The following is a 13,089-nucleotide window of genomic DNA, read 5'->3' as shown; positions in this document are numbered from 1 at the left end:
AAGTACCGTAATGTCCAGAATAGAGGGGCCACCCTGATTTAGCATTCATATGATTCTCGTCATAGAGGACACTTCTGAAGGTGTAAAGTTCTTGTGTTGTAATGATCGTGTGGATTTGGAAGCGGGACAACCTCTGGCTGTACCTACACCGCCAGCTCATCGTAAATACCGTAATGTCCAGAATAGATGGTCCATATTGATTTTGCCGGACTCGTGGTGATGAAGAACGCTGCCGAGGACCTGGACGTCTAATGAAGATCACGCCACCGAGTGGAAATATTCGTGTGAAAGGGCAGCCGTGTCGAGCGTGCTTGCGTTGAAACACCTCGAGACGCCTTCGTAGTGTAACCTGTAGTCGGTGGTGCGCGTTTTCTCGGCGCATTACGGGAAGCGCGACCTTTGACCCCGGTCTGGCATGTGGGCGGCGCCTGTCGATGCCCGGGGCTCGGTGCGGAGAGATGGACGCAGAGCAGGTAACCGCGCAGAATAACATGACGCCGACGCGCCATCGGTGATTTGCCTCAGGACGCGACGCGACGCGTCACGTCACGTCACGTGTCCTACGTGTGCCGTTTCCCCTCAGGCGAGCATGGCCGCGCCGCTCCAGGCCTTCTCCTCGCCCTCGGTGTCCTCCAGCGGCTTTCACCGCTCAAAGCGTCTGAAGGTGGAGCCCCGAGTGTGGGACGTGGGCACCAGCTGCTGCCTCCAGAGCTCCTCCCCCTCGACCTCCACCCTCGACCCCAACACCTTCCAGACGGTGGTCCGAGCGGCGGACAGCACGGGCAGCGTCCCTGGAGGACCCTCCTCTTCCTCCTCCTCCTCCTCCTCCTCAGCCGTGGCGTCCTCCAGCCAGCAGGGGGAGCCGGGCCGCCACAAGCCAGGCAGCCTGAAGCGGAAGAGCGAGGGGGTGGACAGCAGTGACAGCGTGCAGATCTTGGAGGAACTCTCCGCCCCCGTGCTCCCCGCCCGAGCAGGCGGGGCTGCAGGTGCAGGCACCGCCCAGTCCATCACCAACTCCACCTCCACCACCAAGAGCAGCACCTCGCACGGCGAGGGCGACTACCAGCTGGTGCAGCACGAGATCCTCTGCTCCGTCTCCAACAGCTACGAGGTCCTGGAGTTCCTGGGCCGGGGGACGTTTGGTCAAGTGGCCAAGTGCTGGAAACGGGGAACCAATGAGATCGTAGCGATCAAAATCCTGAAGAACCACCCTTCCTACGCTCGCCAAGGACAGATAGAGGTTTGTGCAGATGATTGTAAAACCCTGCAGCTCAACACATGGTGACGCGGTGAAATGTGTCCCCAGCCACCACTACTCGCTCATTTGGGGCGGTGGTGGCCTAGCTTGTGAGGAAGCGGCCCCGCAATCGGAAGGTTGTGGGTTCGAATCCACTGAGGTCCCCTTGATGAAGGTCCCGTCCCCACACGCTGCTCCACGGGCGCCTGTCATGGTGCCCACTGTCACCAAGGGTGATGGTTAAATACAGAGGACACGTTTCACCGTGTGCACCGCGTGCTGTGCTGAAGCGTTTCTTCTTCCGTCCTTCCTGCCTCTCAGGTGAGCATCTTGAGCCGGCTGAGCTCGGAGAACGCGGACGAGTTCAACTTCGTGCGCTCGTACGAGTGCTTCCAGCACAAGAACCACACGTGCCTGGTGTTCGAGATGCTGGAGCAGAACCTGTACGACTTCCTCAAGCACAGCAAGTTCAGCCCGCTGATGCTCAAGTGCATCCGGCCGGTGCTGCAGCAGGTGGCCACCGCCCTCATGAAGCTGAAGAGCCTGGGCCTGATCCACGCCGACCTCAAGCCCGAGAACATCATGCTGGTGGACCCGCTGCGCCAGCCCTACCGCGTCAAGGTCATCGATTTCGGCTCCGCCAGCCACGTCTCCAAGGCCGTGTGCTCCACCTACCTGCAGTCCCGGTACTACCGGTGAGCACCAGCTGCCACCAACAGTACCAGATCATCCCAGCCAGAAGACCACAAGGTCACAGGTTCAAACTAGGGCTGGGCAAAATGATGAATGTAAACTTTTTTTTGTAAACTTTTACTAAAATAAACCGCGGTAATGGAAGCCGGCGGCTGTCCTCAACCAGCAGAATTTATCAATCAGTCTTCTCCAGTCGTGTAGTTTCATTTATCGAGTGATTTGATCACACGTGGCCAGCATCATGAAAAGATCACGTCCAATGTGCCAGTATTTTGGTGATGGTATATAGTCGTACGTTAATCTTTATTTATACGGCACTTTTTAAAATGACCGTAGCTCAAAGCCCAGTGGCGAGGAAAAGAAGTCCCTCTAACAGGAAGAGAACCTTGAGAGGAACGTACACTCAGAAAAAGGGACCCCTGTCCTCTTCTGGTCACCACTGGACTACCATGAAATACATGAGAAAAGGATGGCAGATGAAGGTTGTTGCAGTCCACTTGTGAAGGTAGCGCGTTAGAGAACCAGCAGGTGACTTGGCGGGGTCGGCAGAGGGCCGAGTGGGACAGTCCGTGTCACGTGATCATATTTCATCTTATTATGGGCGTCCCACATGTCCCACATTTCCCGCCCATGGCCCCCACCATTATATATATCCCTTTTCTGGCCTAACCCAACGTAGTGTATAACGGAAAGATTCCGGAATTATATCCTTTTAGGGTCAGGGTTAGGGCACCCTTGACTGTCCCTGTCGCTGCTGGACATTCTCGGTCTACAGTGTGGTGCTTTGTGCTTGCAGTGCCCCTGAGATCATCCTCGGCCTGCCCTTCTGCGAGGCCATAGACATGTGGTCCCTGGGCTGCGTCATCGCCGAGCTGTTCCTGGGCTGGCCGCTGTACCCCGGAGCCTCGGAATACGATCAGGTCAGGACCCCGGCGGGCGTGGCATGAGTCCCGGTGCAGGTTTTTAAGCAAATTCTTTTTTTTTTTTTTTTCCTGTTAAATTGCTTGACTCGGGGTGATTGGGAGTTAACTGGACGTTTCCTTCGCCGCTTCAGATCCGTTACATCTCCCAGACCCAGGGTCTCCCAGCCGAGTACCTACTGAGTGCCGGAACCAAGACCAGCCGCTTCTTCCACCGCGGGCCCGACTCCAGCTTTCCCCTCTGGAGACTCAAGGTGTGTGTGTGTGTGTGTGTGTGTGTGTGTGGGGCACGTTCGGACAGTTTTACAGTGTGTAGAGGGGGAAAAAACGGGACTTTTTCCAACTGCAGACGCCAGCGGAGCACGAGGCGGAAATGGGGATCAAGTCCAAGGAAGCGCGCAAGTACATCTTCAACTGTCTGGATGACATGATGCAGGTCTCTATGAACTCACGCATTTTTAATTCATCATCCAATATTTATTCCGGTTTGTGTTGCCAAAACCGTTTTAAAATTTGGCCCAGGTTAACATGACGAACCTGGAGGGCACGGACGTCCTGGCGGAGAAAGCGGACAGACGGGAGTTCATCGACCTGTTGAAGAAGATGCTCACTCTAGATGCAGACAAGAGAATCACCCCGATGAAGACTCTCAACCATCCGTTTGTCACCATGACCCACCTGCTCCACTTCCCTCACAGCTCTCAGTACGACCGTGTCTCCGGTAGTTTCATCTTCAACGTATTGTCCCGTCCCTGCTAACAGTTGCTCGTCTCTGCGCAGCGTGAAGTCCTGCTTCCAGAACATGGAGATCTGTAAACGCCGCTGTAGTGCCTTCGACAACGGAAAGAACCTGTTTACCAACGCCACGCCCAGTGCTGCTACCAACCTCACGGTGACCTTCAGTAGCCAACTCAACCAGCACAACCAGGTACCCAACTTTTAAAAAGATGAATGATATTCACAAATGTATTTATTTCAATTATAATGAATTGCGCTGATATCTGTCCCCGTCTGCACTGGCAGATGGCATCCACGGGGGGTCAGTCTCTGTCCCTGAGCAGCAACGTGCCTCTGCTCAACTACCAGCCTGGCCTGTACCAGCAGGCCACCATCAACATCCCGGGCCTGGCCCAGCCCAGTGTACCGCTGCAGGCTCGGCCCCCTCAGCTGTGTCCCCAGGCCGAGCCCTTCCAGCAGACCCTCATCGTCTGTCCTCCCACCATCCAGGGTGACCGCATGCACTGCCCGTATATATCGGCTGCTCTGCATTTCCTGTGGGTGGGGCCGCGTGTCACACTGGTCTGATCTCGTAGGGCTCCAGACGTCCAGTAAGCACTCTGGGTACCCGGTGAGGATGGACAACTCGGTTCCAATGGTGCCTCAGAACCAGTCCTCGCAGTCTCTGCACATTCAGCCCAGCATGCTGACACAGGTGAGTGTGTGTGTGTTTTTGCAGATTTTTTTTTTCCTTTGGGAAAGGGGTGCTGCTCCTCTGTAGAACAATCCCCTACGGGGGACTGGAAGACCCCTGAATGGACACTAGCCCCTCCCTCTCTCCCCTTCGGTAACCAGAGTCTAACCCTCACGCCTCCCCCTTATCCCCACCTCTCCCCAAAACACCTCCTCCTCAGGGCTTGACCACAGCCTCCCTGCAACCCCTGGTGGCCCGAATGTCCACGGCGGTCCCCCTGTCGCTGGGCTGTGGGACCAGTTGGGCGAGTCACCTGGAGCAGAGTGCCGCCATGCTGGTAAAACCACGCCTCCTTCCATCCGACTCGTTCCAGGAGTGCGAGGCGCATGCGCTAATAAGTCTGCGCTTCTGCCTGCAGCAGCTTCCCTCCCTAATTCCCCTTTTTCTTAAGAAAGGTCCGACCGGGAATGTTGCTCCGTCCTTTTCCAGTGACTTCATGTCATTGCCACTTTGCTTCCCAGCTTTATTTTATCCAGATTTAATAATGTTTTTATCTGCAGCATTTTCTTTTTCAGGGTTTTTTTCTCAGACTTGCAAGGCATGGCTGTTTGCAAACATTCCAGACATCCTCCATTTATCCCCCATTCTCATTTAGAAGCTCTCTTCTTTAGTCTTAACCGAGTAACGTTCCATTTATCTGCAGGTTCTATAATCTCAAATGTAGGTGTCTGTCCACCAAACTGCAGACAGGAAGTCGTGTCGGTATTTTTCCAGGAAAAATGAATTGAACCCGCTGGTTCTTCAGAGTCTCGAGTCAGAGTCTCAAAAAGTCATTTTGACATCCAATCACCGAGCAACTACGATGCTTTGCACGTTTGGAAGCCAACAGTGGAGATAATGTTTTAGGGGAGGGGTGGGGAAAAAGCGTGAGAATCAGGAGGTGACCTTTTCCCTTGTGATGTCACATGGGGACAAATTCCAGATCCGACCGTCTGAGCGGTGAAGCAGAACGACCAAAACCCTCTTTACACCGACCGCCATTTCTAGCTACTACGAGACCGTGGACCAGCTCGGGGAACTCGTATTAATGTTAAATCATCTCACGAAGTCACATTTTCATGACAGGGGACCTTTAACATCACGCGAAAACACTTTTGTCAGTCCAAAAAAAAAAAAAAAAGTACAACCAGTGAATCCTAAAGAAAAGGATGGTGCGCTAGACTGGAAGTGCATGTTGTGCGGGGTGAATTAAAGTCAGTGTATGATGTTTTATGTCAGTTATTCCAGCCGACTGGCCCGCTTTTGTGTTTCCGTATGGACAGTGTTTTAGATTTTTTTATAATTTTTTTTTAAACAGCGTATGAGCAGAATTGAGCCTCCCTCCCCTCCCCTCCCTCTACTCCCTCTACACACTCCCGGCCGATCGTATTGTCTTTCGGTGATTTGGTAAAAGTGCTTGAGATGTTGTTAATGTGATTTGCACTTCTTGGCCACCATAGAAACGGGAGCTAATGCTACATAGAACGGTTGGTGCTTTCGGGTTTGAAGTTTCGTCCCTGCATGTTTGCCTGTGTTGCCCCGTGCAGTAATGTCTCCAGATGGACCTGGCGGTGAAGGTGTAATGACGGGTTCGTGACTCTTTTTCCTTTTGCTTGTTCAGCACACATGGCCTCCAAACACCCAGCAGATTCTCATCCCGTCTGCCTGGCAGCAGATGCCAGGAATGGCCATCCACAACGCGCAGCAAGTGGTCAACGATCCCGCCGTGGGGACGCTGCTGTCCGACAGGGCGGGGCAGCAGAATGCCAGGCTGAGGTGAGTCGTCAAGAGCAGCAGTCAGAATTCAGTCCCGAAATCCAGTACTTAATCCAGCCTTCCTGCCTGTGCACAGAAATCGCCATGGCGGCCCGTGCGACAGCAGCAGCCAGCAAGACTCTGCAGCCCTTCAGACGTCCTTACCATCTTCCCAACCTCTGAACATGGGAACATCTCATGGACGAGTACAACCAAATGGAGGAAAACGGAGTAAAACCAGACATTCCGACAACCGTACCAGGTAACCGGGCCTGGAATCATTCAGACAGACCAAAACAGCCAATCTGTGAGCTTCCGAACCAGGTAACCGGGCCTGGAATCATTCAAACAGACCAAAACAGCCAATCTGTGATATTCTGGACCAGGTAACTCAGCCTGGAATCATTCAGACAGACCAAAACAGCCAATCTGTGAGATTCCAGACCAGGTAACTCAGCCTGGAATCATTCAGACAGACCAAAACAGCCAATCTGGGATATTCCGAACCAGGTAACTCAGCCTGGAATCATTCAAACAGACCAAAACAGCCAATCTGTGAGATTCCAGACCAGGTAACCGGGCCTGGAATCATTCAGACAGACCAAAACAGCCAATCTGTGATATTCCAGACCAGGTAACTCAGCCTGGAATCATTCAAACAGACCAAAACAGCCGATCTGGGATATTCTGGACCAGGTAACTCAGCCTGGAATCATTCAGACAGACCAAAACAGCCAATCTGTGAGCTTCCGAACCAGGTAACCGGGCCTGGAATCATTCAAACAGACCAAAACAGCCAATCTGTGATATTCTGGACCAGCTAACTCAGCCTGGAATCATTCAAACAGACCAAAACAGCCAATCTGTGAGATTCCGGACCAGGTAACTCAGCCTGGAATCATTCAGACAGACCAAAACAGCCAATCTCTGAGATTCCGGACCAGGTAACTCAGCCTGGAATCATTCAGACAGACCAAAACAGCCAATCTGGGATATTCTGGACCAGGTAACCCGGCCTGGAATCATTTAAACCGACAGAGTGCATGGCAGGGTTTCCGCAGTTCTTTAAAAAGTCCTAAATTTGAGTTATAAGGCCTTAAATATAATCTATTTCAAAATGTTAGACTAGTAATCTAGAGTTTAAAGGTCTTCAAAGTACCGATCAGGCAAGTGGTACCGATTGGCTGCTGACCCACGCATGGACGTGACCAGGGGCGGTCCTAGCCTGTTTGTTTTTTTTTTTTTTGAATATAAACAGCTTAATACAGAAAATCCTAAAACTTTATATAATCACTCGCACCATACAAATACCTGCTATTTTACTGGCTTTATGGTGTGACCCTCCACTATCACTAGAATTGGCCAGATATAGGGGGTTAGTAGCCTAGAGGGTAAAACATTCGCCTATGAACCAGAAGACCCAGGTTCAAACCCCACTGACTACCATCGTGTCCCTGAGCAGGACACTTATCCCTGAATGTCTCCAGGAGGGGAACGTCCCTGTAACTACTGATTATAAGTCGCTCTGGATCAGGGGGTCTGGTAAATGCTCTAAATGTAATATTGTTTTATCTGGCATACAGTTATGCTGATGTACCTGTAAAAAGTCTATTATACAACTTCCTGCTGCTGCGCCTTTCAAAATCAAATTATATACCGCTGTATGTACCGTGTATGGTTGAACTTATATTGCAATATGAATTTTATCGCACAGCCCTAGGAGAATGGACCTTTTCAGACCATAACCAGCCATCCCATCAGTGTTGTGTCTTTTTGTGATTCTTCCCAGGCCGACGCCCTCCCTGCAGCCTGCATCATCAGGTGACCGGTCCCAGCCAATTGTCATCTCCGACACACCAAGCCCTGCCGTCAGCATAATCACCATACACAGTGACACTGAGGACGAGGATGACAGGAAGTTCCCTCCTGCAAGGTGCAGCTTACTTACAGTTTATACATAATTTGTCCGCATAAATAAGAAAGAGATGAAAATGCGTTTTTCTGTAACAGCTGCAGCGCTAATCAGAGAGCCAACGTCATCAGCTGCGTGACCGTCCACGACTCTCAGGATTCCGATTCGTCGACCGGCAGCCCGCTGAGTCCCAAGCAGCTGCCCGACTTCGCCGAGGCGTCGGCACACCAGTCGAAGTCCCTGGCTGTTGTCATGCCTTCTGTGAAGACCCAGCCTGGGGACAGTGGGACTTTAGGTCAGTGGTGGCCATACTGATTGGCTCTTTGTTTATAAAGATGTATATTGCGATCTGTAATAGAAACTGAATATTCACACACATTATATCAACAACTACATTTATTTCTTATATAGCCCAAAATCACATACAGTATGTCTCAATGGGCTTTGACAGGCCCTACAGTTGACACCCCCCACACTTGACCCTTCTGCACACAAGGAAAAACTCCACACAAAAAAGGTCTTAAGAAACTTTGGGAAGGAGTGAAACAGAGAGGGACCCCCTTCCAGGGTAGAGGGAGCCTGCAAATGGTTTGGTGATGGTTTGTCCAATACGAGAAAAATACGTGTCCATTATGGTGCTACTGGTTCACTTGAAGATCCCTGAAGCTGTAGTTGTAACGGTGGTGGTGGCTGTGGTGACCCTCTGGTTTGTTTCATGGTATGTCCTTGTTAAGCAGTTGTCAGGAACCAGGATTTATTTGCTGGTCTCTTCACTGGGGTCTGCCAGTAGTCTGGACGCTTGATTCCGTGTCTCGGAGAAAAACAAACAGAAGCAGGTCAGACGGTGGCATCATACGACCGATACTGAAATATGTGGTTATGGTGGTATATTGGGGTTACAGTGGCCCGGTACCCTAACTAGCACAGCCTAACTAGGGTGAATTTAACACTGTCTGTGTCTAACAGGGGGACTGTGTTATAAAATGGACTTAATAATTGACACTCTGTCTGGGACTTTAATGACTTTTGATATATTTATATATATGATATATTTTATTCTGAATTTTTCGTTCAGATCTCCCCGGTGCTTTTGCTGGAAAGGCTAAGAAAGCAGCAGCTTCACAGTCAGCCAGGCCTCCAGGTGGCAGTAACGAGTGGCACCAGCGAGCCGTGGGGGACCGGTCCCAGCCCCTCAACCTGAGCCAGGTACGCAGCTGCCGAGCAGCACCGCATGCTGCCTGCGCTGACCTCATCCGTTTTCATTCTGTCGTGGTGACAGGTTCAGCAGTCACTGATGTCTTCATCCCACGACCGGCCAGCGGGTGGCAGCAGTTCGCTTCGCCGGCAGCCCACCTATCCTCCCACGGCCGTCTCCTCGTCCTCCTCGTACCGTCTGCACGAAAACTCTCTCTTCGGCTCCGCCCCCAACCTCTACGCCTACCCGGCTTCCGCAGCACTGGCGTCAGTCTCGCAGGCGGTGGACCAGCTCAACGCCGCCGCAGCGGCCGCCGCCTCGTCCTCCTCTTCCAGCCGCCACGGTCACCCCGCCGCCGCCGCCGCCGGGCCCTACTCCGCGTCACTCAGCCTGCTGCAGAAGAACAGCAGCCTTGGCCTGATGGGCCACGCCCCCGGCCAGTACAACCAGCACCACCAGCAGCTCTCAGCCCCACCCTACAGCCGTCCCGGCGCAGCCCATGCCCCTTACCAGAGGAAACTCAGCCAGTACCCCTTCCTGTGAAGAGGTGCGGCTGGGAAATGGTCGCCAATTTTGCTTTTGAAGGTCCTCTGACATTTTTTCCTTCTGTATCTTGATGTCTTGTTGGTCCCCTAATTCTGTATCTGACGCCTCATTCCGAAATTCAGCCGCGGTGCAGAATTACGGCCACTTTGAGATTTACCCAGGACGTGCCGTTTTGGTGTCTGTAGCTTTAAATGCTAATGAGGAGGAGAGAGGCGGGACGAGGAGGAGAGCGGCCTATCACGATACGATGTATATCTTGATACGTGGGTCATCATGCGATTACATCACCATATATTGTGATAATGTACTTATTGTAAAAACAACTGAGACGCAATTGGTCTGTCATGTTTTGCGATTTCAGTCTGCCTGAAATGCCAAAGTACCCAGCTGTACAGCGCCATCTACAGGGTGGGCCATTTATATGGATCCACCTTAATAAAATGGGAATGGTTGGTGACATTAACGTCCTGTTTGTGGCACATTAGTATATGTGAGGGGGCAAACTTTTCAAGATGGGTTGTGGCCATAGTGGCCATTTTGAAGTCGGCCATCTTGGATCCAACTTTAGTTTTTTCAATAGGAAGAGGGTCATGTGACTCATCAAATTTATTGGTAATTTCACAAGAAAAACAATAGTGTGCTTGGTTTTAACGGAACTTTATTCTTTCATGAGTTATTTACAAGTTTTTGACCACTTATAAAATGTGTTCAATGTCACCAACCATTCCCATTTTATTAAGGTGTATCCATATAAATGGCCCACCCTGTACAGTAAGTACGGTAAATCTGTATACAAAAATACCGATATTTGATGTCCCTGTATCAATACAATATCACCATGTAAAATTTTCTAACACCCCTACCATTCACCAACCACAACGTTTGGCACAAACCAGATGTCGTGTTGGCGTTCTTCAGAGAACTCGAATTAATGTTAATTTCACATCGTGATGTTACTTATGATAGGGGACCTTAAATTATTCTTCGGGGAAGAAAAAGCGCCACCTGCTGTTGGTGTCCCAATATTTTGCTTCCATATCATCATGGTATGATTAATTGGTGCCATTTTCTTTATTTGGTTCCTGAACATTTGCTAATCTTTGTGAGACTTGAAGCTGTTGGTCAACTTGACTCATGCACTTTTTTTTTTTTTTAACCATTTCAGTAAAATAACTAGATTTGGTTACATTTTAGCGCTTATTTCAAGTTTATGTATTTTTATAACTTATAAGAAGCTGTGTAATGTGTAACTGTAAAGAACAGACTTTAAATATGTATGTGCTTCGCGTGTCTTAATAACGTATTGTTGCTTTTTTTTTTTTTTTTTAAGCTCAGCAGTTCTCTAACAAGGGACTCATGGAAATAAAAATGTAAAAATGTTTAATCTTATTCCCAGTTGATATAAATGTGTTCTAATTGCACTCTGATGTTTGTGGTGTGATGTCTGGGTGGAACACCTGACAGAACGCTGAACCAGCGTCTTATCGTCTTATGGCTGGAGGGTCATTTTATTAGTGAGTTCCGATGAATTCCATCACAATGTGAAAGTAGGTTTTCAGAAATAACAGCTCTAAGGAAACGACTCCATTTCATGCTTAACATTTTAATTCTGAATGTGAAATGCTACACAGGAACACACCTTGCGAAAGTGCAGCAAATGTCTGGAAGTTCTTACTTTAAAGTTCTCGTCCAAAAAGGAGTGTCTTTTGTCCTTGAGGTGAAGGTACACAGCTGATTCTGGCCCTGAGGTGTTGCTCCTTCTGTGCTGGACCATCCTCCTGTGTAGCAGCTGGTCGGTTTCCTGCCTTTGTTCCACTTAACTAGCCTATTCAAGGCGGGATTGAGGTGAAACCAACCTGGAGGATAAATTTGTGGGCACAAGCCAACTTCCCTCAGATTGACAAAGTTCTGTGGATGCAGAATGAAACGTCTCCACCTTAAAGTAAGAACGATTCAACTTTCAGACAAATTCACCTGGATGCCTGAGAATCTTCACAGACAAGTGCAGCAAATGTACAATAAAACGATTTTGGGCTTAATTAGACATGTTTATAAGATGTGACATCTCTGAAATTTGGTGGTTATTTTGCACATGAGAGAGTCGCTGTATCGTCCTAAAGATGTGATCCTGTCAGAGGCATTATTATTATATTGATATTGTTTTATTCATAAATGTATTACTAATTAAAATGGTAATTAAAAAAAACGTACATGGTTCCGATCACATTTTTAGCAGCGCTGAACATGGAGGATCACTGGATCACAATAAAGATTGCTTAGTAATTTATTGCTCTACTAAAAGAGCAATGATTTAATGCTAATTTCATTTACGAGTCCTTTCTGTAAATTATTTACTTAATTTAAAGCATTGAGTTGAAATAAAAAGCTTTATTTTTAGCTTTAGTTTACCAAACTAAGAGCCCTGATAAGGCCTAACTTGTCAGCAAAGAGCATGCTCGGAGATTGTTAAGTGCTAGACGAAGAAAAAATTATATATATATATATTTGTATTTTTTTTGTATTATTTTGAACAAGTGGGTTTTCAGCTGCTTCTTAAAGGTGGTAGTAGTCTCGGCGAGTCGAATGGAGGAGGGCAAGTTGTTCCACCAGCCAGGGACAACGAAGGAGATCTGAGAGGGCGTGCAGGAGTGTATCTGGCTAGTAGTGCGTTGGTGTAAGAGGGAGAACTTCCATTTACAGCCCTGTAGGCAGCATCAAGGATTTAAACAGCTACCGGGAGCCGGTGAGAAGAGGCGGGACGTGGGTGTGTTTCGGCTGGTTGAAGATGAGACGGGCTGACGGTGATTTAACTCCAGTGGTAGCATGAGACGGAGTCTAGAACCCGCAGGTAGTGCAGGATGGCACATCAATACGAGCTGTGGCGACCTTCCGATTACGTATCTGCTTCCTCCACCACTAGGCCACCGCGGCCCCGGCATATCTGATGTCCATCATGTTCTCATCAAATCTAAAGCATAATAAACCAATAAAGGCGCTTTCTCGTCCCTTCTGAGTAATTAAACGTGGTTGTGGACGTGATGCGTCCGCTGCGCCATGTTAAATCGGTCATGTTACCTTGTCTGGATTCAGAGGCCGGACCTCCGGCGCTGTTGGTTGGGGTCGGTCTCATGTCCTCGGGTCCTGATTCCCGCCTGGGGAAACCCGGAGGACGTGCGGTAAACAGCAACCATCCACCACCATGGACACCCTGGAACCTTCCAGAATTTCACACAAAAACATGCGCAGAAATTTGGCCAAATGAATGTGAGATTTTTATATTTAAATGAATCTTTCAATGTTTCAGTTTCTGACATTCTCTCAATCATGAGAGTTATGTTATCAGATGAAAATTGGAAATTTGGAAAATGGTGAAGAAGATAT

At 49.4% G+C, this 13,089-nt stretch overlaps 1 protein-coding gene across 2 annotated transcripts; it reads left to right on the top strand.

Moving 5' to 3' along the window:
- The first annotated feature begins 247 nt into the window (after positions 1-247).
- LOC114798101 (homeodomain-interacting protein kinase 1-like) lies at positions 248-10,090 on the top strand. Of its 2 annotated transcripts, XM_028993519.1 has the most exons (17): positions 248-473; positions 584-1,240; positions 1,559-1,932; positions 2,727-2,850; positions 2,985-3,104; positions 3,200-3,286; positions 3,373-3,554; positions 3,631-3,778; positions 3,874-4,078; positions 4,164-4,282; positions 4,482-4,598; positions 5,922-6,076; positions 6,153-6,317; positions 7,845-7,988; positions 8,066-8,262; positions 9,043-9,173; positions 9,247-10,090. In XM_028993519.1, exons 1-17 carry the CDS (start codon positions 435-437, stop codon positions 9,703-9,705), a joined length of 3,423 nt encoding a protein of 1,140 aa, XP_028849352.1. In that variant the 5' UTR covers positions 248-434; the 3' UTR covers positions 9,706-10,090. The 2 variants fall into 2 exon arrangements, with proteins under 2 accessions (XP_028849352.1, XP_028849353.1); XM_028993520.1 differs by lacking the exon at positions 4,482-4,598 and having other exon boundaries at positions 249-473.
- Positions 10,091-13,089: the final 2,999 nt, after the last annotated feature.

The sequence above is a fragment of the Denticeps clupeoides genome, chromosome 10 (assembly GCF_900700375.1).
Source record: "Denticeps clupeoides chromosome 10, fDenClu1.1, whole genome shotgun sequence".
NCBI classification, from domain to species: domain Eukaryota; kingdom Metazoa; phylum Chordata; class Actinopteri; order Clupeiformes; family Denticipitidae; genus Denticeps; species Denticeps clupeoides.
The sequence above is the reverse complement of the archived record's forward strand: the minus strand, read 5'-3'. Positions and strand labels throughout refer to the sequence as shown.

Bases quoted from the DNA above. Each gene is read 5' to 3' on its own strand.
- LOC114798101 (XM_028993519.1), top strand. From the start codon at position 435: ATGCCCGGGGCTCGGTGCGGAGAGATGGACGCAGAGCAG. The intron at 3,555-3,630 runs GTACGACCGTGT...GTCTCTGCGCAG, and splicing joins CACTTCCCTCACAGCTCTCA to CGTGAAGTCCTGCTTCCAGA. The intron at 8,263-9,042 runs GTCAGTGGTGGC...TTTTTCGTTCAG, and splicing joins TGGGGACAGTGGGACTTTAG to ATCTCCCCGGTGCTTTTGCT.